This window comes from Gobio gobio, assembly GCF_949357685.1.
Source record: "Gobio gobio genome assembly, chromosome: 3".
NCBI classification, from domain to species: domain Eukaryota; kingdom Metazoa; phylum Chordata; class Actinopteri; order Cypriniformes; family Gobionidae; genus Gobio; species Gobio gobio.
In genome coordinates, this window is record NC_137099.1 from 30,425,908 (window position 1) to 30,442,597 (window position 16,690).

At 40.4% G+C, this 16,690-nt stretch overlaps 1 protein-coding gene across 4 annotated transcripts in view; it reads left to right on the forward strand.

Moving 5' to 3' along the window:
• LOC307124065 (MSL complex subunit 3-like) overlaps nucleotides 1-16,690 on the forward strand; it is a 166,800-nt gene that overhangs the window by 23,396 nt on the left and 126,714 nt on the right. For all 4 annotated transcript variants that reach the window (XM_079813053.1, XM_079813050.1, XM_079813051.1 and 1 more), the window contains exons 6-7: nucleotides 8,682-8,810; nucleotides 9,046-9,206. In XM_079813053.1, coding sequence (XP_079669179.1) covers nucleotides 8,682-8,810; nucleotides 9,046-9,206 — 290 coding nt within the window. The remainder of the gene's footprint in view (nucleotides 1-8,681; nucleotides 8,811-9,045; nucleotides 9,207-16,690) is intronic.

Sequence of the window (16,690 nt, forward strand, 5' to 3'; positions counted from 1 at the left end):
GATCTCAAGAAGAGTTGGATTAATTTTGTGAATAGCTACCTTGATGGAGAGCTGAGATTCACCAGCAACACCTGCATCTGCAGTGACTTTACACCAGATAGTTTTACAAACTTTCATCGGAGACAACTGGGAGACAACTGCCGACAGTGGACATGCCCCCAGCATTTGAGAGCAGAGAATGCTGCTTATTTTTTCAAGATTTTGATAAGCTAGGTCCCCCCGAGACCTTCGGAATCAGAAGCCGGCGTAGATAACACATCGTCATCGGAAAAGCCACAACCAAAAGAAATCGTGAGAAATACGATATGAATACCACTGGCTAGGCTTCAACTATTATGTCTAGAACTGGTATATAGCCTTAACATAAGAAAAGTCAAGGAACTGTGAAACTTGCAACTCAAATTGTATTGGTGTCCACAAAAAAAGAAACAGGACAGAAAACTAGTATGGCTGATGTGCAATCATTTGTGTCGCTTTTCATGGTTTCTTGAACTTTTTCTTGACAAGTTCAAGATTTCTGGTTATCTTGGGTCGTTCTTGAACACTTTGGACTGACAATTATCCCTAAAGTACTGAATACTCTCTCAGAAGCACAGCTTGATGCAGCAATGCAAAGATACCTTCTGGCAAACTCTGATAGCAGAGGTAATGTGCTGCTCCCATTAGTTTTCCACCAGGAGAGTGGATCCTTCTCAGCACTGAGTTCTGGCATTTTGCTGTATACCAGAAACTCTCCGTTTAAACTGTCACTTTTGGAAAGCCCCTGAGTAGCTGTGGCGACATCAGTGCCTTTCTTTTCTCCTTGCTTGGATACTCGAAATGGAGATGTTTCAAATTAGTCTTTGACTTCTTAGATTGCCTGTCTTGGCTTGAAGCCTCTGCTCCTCTTGGCAAATGGGTTCCACCTCCATGATCTTCATCCCGTATTTGATCCAGAAGCCTTTGTTTCACCTCAGCCTCAAGTGTAACAAAGCTAGTTTTAAACCTAGGGTCCAGGTTGGTGGCATTGTTCAAAAGTAGCTTTAATTCCTCATCATCATAACGCTGCCTGAGATTTTTTTTGATTGAACCTTTCATTTCCCTATTGTTCTGAAGCCATGCCATAGTTTAATGTGAGGTACAGATGAATATTTAAGTCATTAAATTCAAGTTCACATGAATAATTCCCTCCGCTGCGTCTGTCAGCCATTCTCCATTCAGCTTTAAACTGTGTGTCGCGTTCAGTTACGACAATACGATGACACACTCTCCAAGATGATTCAGTGTTCCTGTTATTATGCTTGATCTGTAGATAACGCTCTATGGTTTCGCATAACTTGACTTTATCTTGCTGGAGTTTATTGCTGTAAACGTGTTAACATTACCTTCTAACGGGTGTTTGTTAGATCATAACACTGGACTAGAGATTGTATTGTTCTTCACGTAAGATAACTAAAATGTTAAACTGTTAAAAGAAACGGCTCGATAAAATATAACATAGATAGATACACTACGCATCGATATATATATTCCATTTGTGTTGAACTTTTCAATGCGGACGGAGCGGCGCGCTGTAGGGATGTTAACAGTGACACCAAAGCTCCGAAGCGTTTGCCAAAAAAATGAAACTATTTTCAGTGAAGCTTTGTATCGATGCTTGATTCGTTCTATCAAAATCAGGTGACCAATGATGTCCGAAGCTTCGTTTCACACACACCCACGTGACTGCTTCGTACTCTGATTCAAAAAGGTTTTAAAATGTGCGACACAGGTTGTTAGAACTGTTGTATTGCGCTAGTTTATTGTTGTGAGACTTTGTCTTGGTTCTGAAATGTGATATATATATATATATATATATATATATATATATACAGTGAGGAATATAAGTATTTTAACACCCTACTATTTTGCAAGTTCTCCCACTTAGAAATCATGAAGGGGTTGAAATTGTCATCGTAGGTGCATGTCCACTGTGAGAAAAAAAAAATCCAGAAATGACAATGTATGATTTTTTAACTATTTATTTGTATGATACAGCTGCAAATAAGTATTTGAACACCTGTCTATCAGCTAGAATTCTGACCCTCAAAGACCTGTTAGTCTGCCTTTAAAATGTCCACCTCCACTCCATTTATTATCCTAAATTAGATGCACCTGTTTGAGGTCGTTAGCTGCATAAAGACACCTGTCCACCCCATACAATCAGTAAGAATCCAACTACTAACATGGCCAAGACCAAAGAGCTGTCCAAAGACACTAGAGACAAAATTGTACACCTCCACAAGGCTGGAAAGGGCTGCGGGGAAATTGCCAAGCAGCTTGGTGAAAAAAGGTCCACTGTTGGAGCAATGATTAGAAAATGGAAGAAGCTAAACATGACTGTCAATCTCCCTCGGACTGGGGCTCCATGCAAGATCTCACCTCGTGGGGTCTCAATGATCCTAAGAAAGGTGAGAAATCAGCCCAGAACTACACGGGAGGAGCTGGTCAATGACCTGAAAAGAGCTGGGCCCACCGTTTCCAAGGTTACTTTTGGTAATACACTAAGACGTCATGGTTTGAAATCATGCATGGCACGGAAGGTTCCCCTGCTTAAACCAGCACATGTCCAGGCCCGTCTTAAGTTTGCCGATGACCATTTTGGATGATCCAGAGGAGTCATGGGAGAAAGTCATGGGGTCAGATGAGACCAAAATAGAACTTTTTGGTCATAATTCCACTAAACGTGTTTGGAGGAAGAAGAATGATGAGTACCATCCCAAGAACACCATCCCTACTGTGAAGCATGGGGGTGGTAGCATCATGCTTTGGGGGTGTTTTTCTGCACATGGGACAGGGCGACTGCACTGTATTAAGGAGAGGATGACCGGGGCCATGTAGTGCGAGATTTTGGGGAACAACCTCCTTCCCTCAGTTAGAGCATTGAAGATGGGTCGGGGCTGGGTCTTCCAACATGACAATGACCCGAAGCACACAGCCAGGATAACCAAGGAGTGGCTCTGTAAGAAGCATATCATTTACATTTACATTTATGCATTTAGCAGACGCTTTTATCCAAAGCGACTTACAACTTGGGGGTACAATAAGCAATTGGTCGTGAAGAGTCTAGTGAGCGCAACAAGTGCCTGAAATACTTGGTCCGTGTAAATTTCTCAGTGTAGCACAGGCTAGAGTAGGGCGGGAAAGAGGAGGAAAAGAGGAAAGGAAAGTTTTTTTTTTTTAAGGAGGTTAAGTGCTCACGGAAGAGATGAGTTTTTAGTTGACTTTTGAATGTTGTCAATGAATCCGCATTTCGGATGGCGGTGGGCAGATCGTTCCACCAGCTGGGAACGTTGAATGAAAATGTTCTGGAAAGGGATTTTTTGCCTCTCTGTGAAGGTACCACAAGCCTTCGCTCCTTGGTTGAACGAAGGCTTCTGGTGGGGGTGTGGCGACGTAGAATCGAGTCAAAGTATGCAGGAGCTGAGTGCGTGGTGGCTCTGTAGGCAAGCGTCAGCGACTTAAACTTGATGCGAGCAGCGAGTGGTAGCCAGTGCAGAGAGATGAAGAGTGGTGTGACGTGGGTCCTTTTGGGCTCGTTGAAGACCAGACGTGCCGCTGCATTCTGGATCATTCGAAGTGTTTGGATCGCACAAGAGGGGAGTCCAGCCAGAAGCGCATTGCAGTAGTCAAGTCTAGAAATAACCAGGGCCTGGACAAGAAGCTGTGTTGCGTGTTCTGTTAGGAACGGTCTGATCTTCCTGATGTTGTAGAGCGCAAACCTGCAAGAGCGAGCTGTCTTAGCAATGTGTTCTCTGAAGGACAACTGGTCATCAAATGTAACTCCAAGATTTCTGACTGATTTTGAAGGGGAGATCAGGGATGCACCTAGCTGGATGGTGAAGTCATGTTGCATAGTGGGACTGGCGGGAAAGATGAGGAACTCTCTTTGCCAGGTTGTCTTTGCCAGGTTGAGCTGTAGGTGATTTTTACTCATCCATGCAGAGATGTCAGCCAGACAGCTGGAGATTCGTGCAGCTACTGTGGTGTCGTCTGGTTGGAATGAAAGGTAGAGCTGAGTGTCATCAGCATAGCAGTGATATGAGAAGCCATGTGCCTGTATGATGGGACCTAATGAAGTAGTGTAAATGGAGAAAAGGAGAGGTCCAAGCACTGAGCCCTGAGGAACCCCCGTGGTCAGTTGATGCGCTTGGGATTCCTCTCCTCTCCAGGCAACCTTGAAGGACCTACCTGTGAGATAAGATTCAAACCAATGGAGCGGAGTCCCTGTGATGCCCAGTGATGAGAGGGTGGACAGAAGGATTTGATGATTTACCGTGTCAAAGGCAGCAGATAGATCAAGGAGGACGAGGACTGATGATTTGGACTCAGCTTTAGCTATCCGCAGGGCTTCGGTGACCGACAGTAATGCAGTCTCTGTGGAGTGGCCCCTTTTGAAACCGGATTGGTTAGAGTCCAGCTGGTTATTCTGTGAGAGGAAGGATGAAACCTGGTTGAAAACAACTCGTTCAAGAGTTTTTGCTATGAATGGCAGGAGAGAGACAGGTCTGTAGTTATCTATGAGTGATGCGTTTAAAGTGGGTTTCTTAAGCAGTGGAGTTACCCGAGCCTGCTTGAAAGTGGTAGGGAAAGTGCCAGTGCAGAGCGATGTGTTGATGATGTGTGTGAGTGCAGGAAGGAGAGTAGGAGAGATGGCTTGAAGGAGGTGTGAGGGAATGGGATCGAGAGGACAGGTGGCTGGAGAGGAAAAGTTTAGATACTTCGGCCTCAGTGAGTGTGGAAAATGAGGAGAGAGTATGTTCGGTTGTGGAAGTGGCTGATCTAAAATCCACAGTGTGTGGGGGTGAGAACTGATTGCTGATAGTTGTTGTTTTGTTTGTGAAGAATTATCAAGGTTCTGGTGTGGCCTAGCCAGTCTCCAGACCTAAACCCAATAGAGCATCTTTGGAGGGAGCTCAAACTCCGTGTTTCTCAGCGACAGGCCACAAACCTGACTGATCTAGAGAAGATCTGTGTGGAGGAGTGGGCCAAAATCCCTCCTGCAGTGTGTGCAAACCTGGTGAAAAACTACAAGAAACGTTTGACCTCTGTAATTGCAAACAAAGGCTACTGTACCAAATATTAAAATTGATTTTCTCAGGTGTTCAAATACTTATTTGCAGCTGTATCATACAAACAAATAGTAAAAAAATCATACATTGTGATTTTTTTAAAAAAAAATTTCGATTATGTCTCTCACAGTGGACATGCACCGACGATGACAATTTCAGACCCCTCCATGATTTCTAAGTGGGAGAACTTGCAAAATAGCAGGGTGTTCAAATACTTATTTTCCTCACTGTATATATATAGGTGAAAGCCACTCTACTTTCTTTTTTTCAACTTTGTTCATATTCAAGTATTGGAAAAATTAAGTGGTTAAAAATATTGTTGTTATTGGCAATTACAGTGGGGCAAAAAAGTATTTAGTCAGCCACCAATTTTGCAAGTTCTCCCACTTAAAAAATGAGAGAGGCCTGTAATTTTCATCATAGGTACACTTCAACTACGAGAGACAGAATGAGAAGGAAAAAAAATCCAGAAAATCACATTGTCTGATTTTTAAAGAATTGATTTGCAAATTATGGTGGAAAATAAGTATTTGGTCACCTACAAAAAAGCAAGATTTCTGGCTCTCACAGACCTGTAACTTCTTCTTTAAGAGGCTCCTCTGTCCTCCACTCGTTACCTCTATTAATGGCACCTGTTTGTACTCGTTATCAGTATGTAAAAGACACCTGTCCAGAACCTCAAACAGTCAGACTCCAAACTCCACTATGGCCAAGACCAAAGAACTGTCAAAGGACACCAGAAACAAAATTGTAGACCTGCACCAGGCTGGGAAGACTGAATCTGCCATAGGTAAGCAGCTTGGTGTGAAGAAATCAACTGTGGGAGCAATTATTAGAAAATGAAAGAGATACAAGACCACTGATAATCTCCCTTGATCTGGGGCTCGACGCAAGATCTCACCCCGTGGGGTCAAAATAATCACAAGAACGGTGAGCAAAAATCCCAGAACCACATGGGGGGACCTGGTGAATGACCTGCAGAGAGCTGGGGCCAAAGTAACATAGGCTACCATCAGTAACACTGATGGTATGAAATTTTCATTTGTACATCCAAACACTGAGAAACTGCCAGCGTTCACTCGTTCACAAGCAATGATCTCTCTAGCGCTTGCTTAGGCGTGCCAGATTCTCTGGGCGGAGGAAAGGGAGGTAGCCGTTCCTGCTTGGACGTCAAACCAGGAGACTTCAGGATTGCTAGCCTGGCCTGTCATTTTCTCAAAGGCAGAGACAGCCAGAACTCGGGTTTACACCGATCAACATTTCTATCCACTTGGGGACAATATTCAGGCTAGGGGAACTCATATTAATGTTGAAAAACCTCATAAAATTTCATGCCATGGGACCTTTAAACATTGGGGGGTTGAAGTGTAAACCATTTAACAGGGTCCCAGGGCATGCTCCCTCTTGAGTTTTATTTATTTGTTATTTTTGCAAAATGGTCCACACGTGCAAATTTGGTTGATAACATAACTGCAATAAAGTAATAGCCTATAGTTATAGTTAACAATCAATTGTTTACTAAGTGCCATTGTAAGTCAAACTATCTTTGCTCATTTTCTTATACCAAAAATTTATAATTTCCTGTCATCTCTTGGAATATCTGAAAGCCAGATTTTTCCTAATATCTGTCATTAAACACATTTTATGCACGGGGAAAAACAATTGTTTAGTAAATAATTCAAGAAGGATCAGACTTTAAAGCTCTTTCTTGGCATAATGAAATGGTAGTTAAACAGTAATTGTTTAACTAGCCTATAGCATTTGTTACAATAAGGATATAATTACAGGTAAGACCATTACCCTCATTACCATGCTTTTTTCTGTTGCATTTGTTATGAAAAGTAGCAACCTACACATTTAGAAGCTATAGCCACAACATGCCACAGAATATAAATCTTTAGTGAAAAATCTATTCCCTTAACAGGTTATTATAAATTCTACAATAAATTAGTCAAAATTTACAACAATAAATACAATAGAATGTGATACATTCTTGTAAAGATGGTCAGGAGTAGTTTAAAGGGGTCATGAATTGAGAAATCAACTTTCCCTTGAGCTTTTGATATATAAAAGGTCATGGTAATATACCGGTAAGCATATCCTGCAAGTTTCAGAGCTGAAAACTTCCTTGTTAGTCAAAGAAAAGCTTTTATAGACACCCAGCTATTTATAGAGGCCCAGCAAACGATCAATTTCAGAATATGCCACACCTTGATGTCATTGTGTGGTGAAGCACCGCCTCAACAGAAAAACAACAACGCCTGATTCTTTAGCCACGCCCACTGACTCGTGCCACTAACACGACAGCTAAGAGCAGCATAGAGCTAATCCGCATCGAATTTCTAAGCAGTAAACATACCACATGTAAAATATAAATATTATTATTATTATTATACTGTTATATTTATTCTTAAATGCTCTATTTAACATTTTTAATAATGAATGTTATTGTAATAGTAATATTTCTTATTTTTATTTAGCAATAATAATAATCATAATAATTATTATTAGTCATATTAATATATAAACACAAAATGTTATATACACACTTTTCATTTACGCATTTCAAAAACGCATTTAAATCGCAATCACAATTTTAACCAGAATAATAGCAATTAGATATTTTCCCCAAATCGTGCAGCCCTACTACATAATCAATGTTTCATCAGCCAATTGCTTGGAAAAAGTGTCCTCAATCAACCTGAATTCACCCTATACACTATGAAATAATAATTGCATTGTTTTAAATCCAAAATATTTTACTTAACATTCATCATTACCAATTCTTCAGTTATTTGTATTTACTGAATAGTGTTCAATGTTATTACTTTATTTTTTTTTAGCATGAAACGTTTTTTCAAAAACATAAAAAATAGTAACGTCAAATCTTTTGATAATTTAAAATATAATAATTGTAATGTGCTTTATATCATTAACTATATTCTAAATAAACTACAACAAAATATATTTATTTTGTCTTGTTCCTTAGCGCCCTCTCACATACCTCAAAGGCTCAAAGACCTTATGCGGCTCATTATGTGTCTCTTTGTCTCCTCAGGTGTAAATCACAGCATTATTCATGATCCCCTTCGAATACGGGCTTTGTAAAGAAAGTGTATTACCAAATTTAAATCAATATATTGTTTTATGTGAATGAGCAAGGCACAATGATACAAGCAGGCACAAAAATACAAGCATGTTGCTTACATATTATGGTAGCCCAGTTTGTGCTGAATACAGTGTAATGGCATATTTGCCATTTAATACATTTAGAAGCAACTGAAAAAGCACAAATGTCAGGGCATGTCAAAACTTCTAAAGGGCCCCAAAACTGTGCAGTCCTCTAGGGGTTACATTTTTAGTTTTAGGGAGAAATGACAGTGCACAGCTGTGAAGGGAAGGAAGTTGCGCTCTCCCCTCATCTTCTTTTTATACTCCTTGGAAGCCGAAATCTCTCGCTCTCTCTCTCGCTCTCTCGCTCTCTCGCTCTCTCGCTCTCTCTCTCTCTCACTGTGCGCATGTTCGGCGGGAGGAGTGTGTGAGTGATTAAGGTACATATTGGTTGAGCTTATTTATTTATTTTTTACACAGAGGGAAGAGCAAGAGCCGCAGACCAAAAGGGAGAGTGAAGACAAGAGCATCACTATAAACATTGACATCCCTGATGTTCTCAAAAAGAAGCTGGAGGATGACTGTTACTATATCAACAAAAGAAAGAAGGTATGCATGTGTTACTCCTCCGGTAACACGTACATAAAAGAGCATGATTTAATGCAGACGAGAACTTAATTTAATGTCTCAATTCTAAATTAAGATGATTAAAATGGAAACAAACATCACTTGGTCTACCAATATGTTCATATTTACTTTGGTTTCTCGATCGCATAATTATTCTCTTTTAAGGGGATTGTCTAATGTTAACAAAAAATGTTTTATTTTGTTTTATTGACAACAGCTTGTGAAGCTTCCATGCCTGATGAATATAGTGAATATTCTGGAGTCCTATGTGAAACACTTCACCCTAAATGCAGCTTTCTCAGCTAATGAGCGCTATCGGCACCCTCAGAGCTCCACGCAGACCAGTATGAGTCTACACTATATGCCACCTGAGAGGAAGTAAGTTGTAGCCATTTTTTGTTTTGCTTAATTTGTCATATACACAATGGTACCGTGGCCGTCTATCCAGGCCTTTGGCTCCCTGCTTTTGGCCTGAGACTCTGGGATAGGATTCAGCTTTCCCACAACCCTACATAGGACAAGTGTTTTAGATGATTTGTTCAGAGTTTTGAAAATGCTTGGTTTTACCTGTTATGTTTATAGGGTTTAAAATGTGCTGGAATTTTGAATATAGTCCTTGAAAATGCTTGATGTTGTTAAAAAAAAAAAAAATTTTTTTTTACCTTTTTATTAAAAAACAAATCATGGATCATTTCATATTGTGAGTGTCATTGCTTTATTGCCACACAAGTACATAGACTTTAAAGTGCTGGAAAAATGCTTGAATTTCATTCTTAAAAATAGTGTGTATGGCCCCCACGTAGGGATGGATGATATGGACTTAAAAATGTATCACAATATTTTCTGGTATTTATTGCGATAACGATATCAATGACGATATAAATTTAGTACCATTCTCCATGTTTTTGGGGAATGCACGCATTCTTGAGAGCCTCAGAAAAACAAACAATGATCTAAAGTAAAACATACCCATCAAATAGGCTCCTATAATAAACAAATTTCATAAAAGAATAAAACAGTAAATACCCAAACACCAGCCTTTTCAGAAATGGGAAAATTTCAGATATACTTTCCTTCTGTAAAAGTGCAGGTAATGTTTAAAAAGAGTTCAACTGTAATGGAAAACTTCACACAATACAAACAATAATAATTCAAATCAATGACAAGTTTGAAATGTAAACACAGATTCTGTATTTATTCATATTCTCATGGTGCAAACAGTGGCAAAAATAGTGCAAACAGCAAAATTCCAACAATCTCTTCAGATTACAAAAAAAAAATGCAAATAATGTAATGATAGAATACAAGTAATTTGAACTTAAACTTGGTAATCATGTGCGAATGAAAAAGTATGAATGCATATTTGTCATTTTAACTGAATTTAGGACTGGTGGTGGTGCTTAAGACATTGTTGGTCATTCAGTGTTTCTGTAAAATAAAAATAACAATAATACTGATGAGATGATAGAACTACGAATTCTATAATATAAACCACACAGTAATAGGTGAGCACCAGCCAATGAGATTTCTGTTTGCGCATTAGTTTCTTCTTGTTCATAAAGGCTGAATATTTCCAAATGAACGCCGTAATTTTACAAGAAAAATGCAACAAAGAATATAGTTTACATGTAGCCCGTCAATTCTGCATGGTATGCAAGACTCTCGCTCTCTCTTTGAGTGTGTGAGAAACACTGAGCGCTCTCAGTCGGGGGCTTCACACTACTGTTTACTGTGCGTCAAAAACACTGTATTCATTGAGATGAAATGAAATAGTGTGCTTTACGGATCGCTTGACAAATCGCAAATCTCTCAAGCGCCCAGTCCAAGTGCTCAGTCGCTCCTGTTTTAGCGATAAACTCCTCCGCAGCTTCCACCATAGTTGTTTTCGCTCCGCACGTTGTTGTGTTCACTTAACAATGTCATATGGTAAATCCCACTAGAGGGAGTTGTTGTATGATGTGGGGACTGGTATGCATGGAAGAGAAGAATAGTTGTTTTGTTTACTGAACATGCAGTGCTAGTAAAGTCAACATGTGAGTTACTAGTCTGTGATCTCTTGATTTAAATGAAGACACAGCAAACTGAATTGGACATTTCGCAAAAGTGTGCCGCTCGGTAAGGAAACAACATCTGAGAAATTGAAGTTCCTGAATTGACGGTCTTGTACATGACGAGTACATCTCCTGCTGCTAACAAGATAGTGTGTAACATTGAAGTGGGCACAGCACTACAGGCACTACAATGCAGGAATTAATTGTTGATACAGGATCTTCTGTATTTTTGTTGCCAGAGCATATATACAATACTATATATTGTGTGTATATATATATATATATATATATATATATATTAGCAATACTTTTCTGAGCTGCCCCTGGAACAGTCTGATGTGTGTCTTGTCACATATCCAAAAGACGACCTTCCTGTGCTGGGATATATTAAGATGTGTGCACAACATGGAGAATATTCAGTACCTGCTATATTCTATATTGTGAAAAGTGGAAACCCACTGATGGACATGGACTTAATATCTTCCCTGAACATGTGCATAAAAGGGAATAAAGTACTCACCCACAAACAGTCTGTGGAGCAGGTGTCTCATTCTGCCATACCAAGCTTTGGCTGTGGAAAGAACTTTGTAAATAAAGTGAAATTGCGCGAAAATGCTGTCCCTTTGCAACAGAAGCTGCGCAGATTGCCTTTTTCTGTAAGGGATGCGGTGTCAGCGGAGCTGAACCGTCTGTTAGCAGCAGACATAATTGAAAGAGTAGACGCCTCACCCTGGGTATCGCCCATCGTAGTGACTCAGAAGAAATCTGGAGATATCAGAATTTGTGTGGATCTTAGGGAACCCAACAAAGCAATTGTGGTGGACAGCTATCCCATTCCACACATCGAGGAACTCTTTTAACAGTTAAGAGGTGCTATGATGTTTTTCACAATTGATCTGGCAAATGCATACCATCAGGTTCCACTACATAAGGAAAGCAGAGACCTGACTGCATTTATAACACAGGACGGCCAATTCTGTTTTAAGAAATGCCCCAGCAGCATTTCAAAAACTGATGTCTACCATCCTCAAAGGTGTTCCTGGTGTCCAGTTTTATTTGGATGATATAATTGTATTTGGGGATTCTGCTGCCAGTCATGATGTCTACCTCAAAACAGTGCTGCACAAACTGCAAGAGGCAGGTTTGCGTCTAAATGACGAAAAATGTAAGTTCCACCAGGAGAAACTCACATTCCTGGGACATACCATTTCAAAAGAAGGACTGATGTCAGACAACAGCCACCTGGAGGCAATACAAAATGCCCCAGCTCCTGCGGATGCGTCCACACTAAGATCGTTTCTAGGTCTTACTGCTTGGTATGCTAAATTTATTCCGAGCTACGCAACAGTTGTTGAGCCTATGAGAGATGTGCTCAGAGGAGACGGAACTTTCACATGGACCACCAAAGCACACAGAAGTTTCCAGAAAGTGAAAGAACTGCACAGAGCCCTGTGACAACGAAGGGCATGGGACGCGCTGGACTTAGAATGGCTTGATGATCTGCTAGACTCCTCTGTTTCAGTTATGATGTGGAGTACAAAGACGGAGTTGACAACCGAGTAACTGACTGACTATCACGTTTGCCATTGCTTAATGAAGTGAACTACGACTCTGACTCCGAACCAGAAACTGTAGCTGCCATCACCACCCTGCTGTCAGCTGTTCCTGTTGCTGAGTTTGCTGCTGAAAGCTCTTCCTGCCCTGAGCTCATCAAACTGCGTCAATATATTGAGAACGGCTGGCCTGCAACATCTAAAACATTGCCTGCATTTCTCTTATGTGCTAAGAGGAACTCACAGACTGATTGTGCCGCTTGGCTTACGTTCACGTTTGGTTACTCTAGCACATGAAAGCCATCAAGGAATTGTGAGGACCAAACAGCGACTCAGAGACTTATATTGGTGGCCCAAGATGGATTTGCTTGTACAGTCCACAATCGCAACCTCTATCATTTGCCAACTTAATGATAAGACAGCTAGAACCACACATGCACCGTTGACCCCAGTTGAGTATCCAGCCGGTCCGTGGCAGAAACTAGGCATTGATGTGGTGGGCCCTTTTGAGATAGGCCCTGTTAGCTGCAGAAATGCCTTTACATTAATTGACTACCACTCAAAATGGCCAGAGGTTGCATTTGCACCTCACGTGACTGCGTCTACTGTTACCAGTTTTCTGAGATCAGTGTTCAGCCAAAAGGGGAAGGAAAAGGAGAATCCACTGGAGATTGTCACCGACAGTGGACCTCAGTTCCTGTCATCCAAGTTCAGACATTTCCTGCAAGAAAGAGATGTCAAGCATATTCGCACCTCCATATATCATCCTGATGGAAATGGAGCTGTTGAGCGTTGGAATAAGGTATTGAAGAATGCCATTCTGACTGCGGAGAGAGAGAGAGGGTTCCATGGACATAATTTATTGTAGAATTCCTGTGTATTGTAGCTACACCTCATGCCACTACAGGAATGTCTCCTTTCGAGCTCTTGTTTGGGAGGAAAATGAGAACAAAATTGTCAGTCCTTCCGCAGTGCAATCTGAACCCCGACATGAATAAACTGAGAACAAAAGTGATGCAAAATCAACAGAAAATTAAACAAACAAAACGTAAGCAAGGATTCCGAAACTCAAAGAAGGTAAGGGTGAGAGAACCTGTGCATGTCAGGAAAGGGAAAGCAACATTCAGTGGCCCTATGCAGATTGGGAGGAGAAAAGGAATACACAGTTATGAGCTGAACGACGGACGAACTTGGGACGTGTCTCATTTGGCACCCCTACTGACAGATTTAACTCTGGTTGAACAACCAGTTTCCGCTCTACCACTGGAAAGTGGCAACATCCAAGCAGAGAGGCATTGTTGTTGAAGGAAGCCAATGTGGTTGAAAGACTGTGTAACATAAGGACTCACAGTAAGAAGAAATAAGAAAAGAAAGTTACAGTCAACGCAAAGGGAAAATTATTGGTTAGAGTTACAGTCAACGCAAAGGGAAAATTATTGGTTAGAGTTAAGTTGAACTGTACTGATGCACATATAAGTGTTCATGTTGTACATGCTTTGTTAGTAGAGCATTGTTCTGCATTTAGTGAAACGTAACAGAAAAAATCAGAAAACATTTGAATTAACTGTTACTGTTTATATTGTTGGTAATGTTCAGTGAAATGCAGTACAGATGTAATCAATTAAGTCTGGGGGAGATGTTGTGTTCACTTAACAATGTCATATGGTAAATGCCACTAGAGGGAGTTGTTGTATGATGTGGGGACTGGTATGCACGGAAGAGAAGAAGAGTTGTTTTGTTTACTGAACATGCAGTGCTAGTAAAGTTACTTAAATCTCTTGATTTATATGAAGACACAACACACGTGGACTGCGAATGGGTCGCGTCATCAACTAGGCTTCATCGTTATTATCGGGAAGACTAATTCTTATCGCAGGGAGAATTTTTACCAGTATATCGCAAACGATAAGATATCCCCATCCCTACCCCCTCATGTCTGTATGCACTCATGACAACGTCTGGACATGCTCCTGATGAGATGGCGGATGGTGTCCTGGGGGATCTCCTCCCAGACCTGGGTCAGGCCATTAGTGAGGTCCTGAATAGTCTGTTGTGCTACTTGGTGGCTTCCGGTTCTCAATTGCATTCAGGTCTGGGGAATGTGAGGACCAGTCAATTGCATCAATGCCATTAGGCCGGGCATTATCATGCACCAGGATGAAGCCAGGGCCTACTTCACCAGCACAGAGACAGAGTGTATTTAGGCCACGCCCACACCGGGGGGGGGGAACAATCCAACGCTCTCAATTGACTTTGCATTGCGTGAGGCTTCCGCTTTGTCATTTCGGACTTATAACAAAAAACAAAACAATGTCTAAAAGCTGATATGGGACAAGGTGTACAGCAAACAAGCTAAAAAACACAGAAATAAGCTGTCGACCCAAAAAAACGGGTGTTTAAGGAGACAAAAGTAGATACAGGCAATAAGACGTGAAGCTTCAGCAGCAAGAATGGGTAAATTTTGGGATCTTGATACTCAGTATGCCTCAGTATGCCTATGTGTGCAGTAAACATTTTGTCACTGTTAAGTCAAATATCCAAATGTAAGTTTTTTATATTATATTTCCTGTCGCTGGTTACATTCCCCTCTAGTGGGTGTAGTTCTCAGTGTAATATAGCATGTTGCGTCTCAATTGCCTGTATCCACTTTTTTGTCCTTAAACGCTCGTTTTTTTGGGTCAACAGTAGGGATGGGCATGATTAATCGACGGTCGATAATTGATCGTTAAGAATTTCGTCGATCACGTTAATTTGTTATCGATTAATATAATGCATTTTTTTTTCTAATGCAGGTTGCGTTGCGTAGTGAGTCTTGAAGCAATTAAATTAATTTAATCATTTGACTGTGTGGTGAAGTTCACTGCAAACATTGCGATGCCGTGTATAAGTAGGCTACAACATGGCCACGACTCAAATAATGTACCACTTAAACAAAGTGCGTCCGTCCCTGGTTAATGTCGGTGGCGGTGCATCCTCTCAGTCTCAACCTAGCATCAAGTCGGCGTTAGCACGGACTCGGAGCTGTGATGCACAACTAGCAGAGAAAATTACCCAAGGGATCTGCAAGTTCATTGAGTTGGATATTCTGCCCTTAAGTATTGTTGAGGGCAATGGTTTTCGAGAACTGATACATTTATTGGAACCAGCATCACCAGACTGGTAGAAACTCACAACGAAGAATGAAAGCAGCAGCTGTTAAAAGAATTGAGCATTTTATATTCTATTGTTTTATGAGTTTAATAAAGAACTCTGTCTCGTCTTCTGTCCAGATATACCATCATCTGTAAAGAATAATCCACTTTGACGCATTGCCACATACAGAGACGAGCGAAAAGTTTGAATCTTCATGGTGATAACTCAAGTTTTTTTTTTTTTTACTACTTTGTTATTTTGGCTTGGAATTTCGTTTGTTGGAAATTTAAACTGAATTTAGAAATGCTTTTGAAATGAAAAACTTTGCATTTGATAAATAAAATATATTTTTTAAATGAAGCATTTGGAGTGGAGTGCAAAATAATTTGTTCCCAGAATCCACGGCCTTTGCCGTTATTGTGAGTGTACACAAATAAAAGTAGAGAGTTTACTGTTTATTATAATTATGTCTTGCACTTATCTGTAGTATGGCTACACATTATGGAGTATTGTGATTTGTATCCGCTGTCATAAAGGAAAAAATTAGTGCTGTCAAACGATTAAAATATTTAATCGCGATTAATCGCATTAAATGTCATAGTTAACTCACAATTAATCACAATTAATCGCACATTTTTATTTATCTAAATGTCCCTTGATTTCTTTTTGTCCCATTCTTTTTTTCTTATTTTAATGCTCTTATCAACATAGAAAAGTGGATCGGCTTGCTTTGGGCATATGTTTGTTTTATTGAAAACAACATTGGCATACTGTAGTGTTCGACTTCACACCAAAATTCTCACTTGAAGCAGTCATTCACACTTGGAGCAAATAATCGCTCACACACAATGTAACACTGTCCATCAATAAAAGGGTGAAAAAAATACTTTGTCGCACAAACAGCCCCTTCAACAGCCCTTTCTAAGGGATCAAAACAGGGTGATACAAAATAAAATTACAAAGTGCACATGCAAGGTAAACTAGGACTCAGCCTATAGTGCAGTTGTGGTATCCATGTGTTTCTGTCTGAAGTCATCCATTGTTGCCTGGCTTTGACGAGGGGGCGGATAATTCGAATCAGCTGAGTGCTTGGCCATTAAGTGGTATTTCAGACTGCTCGTGCTGC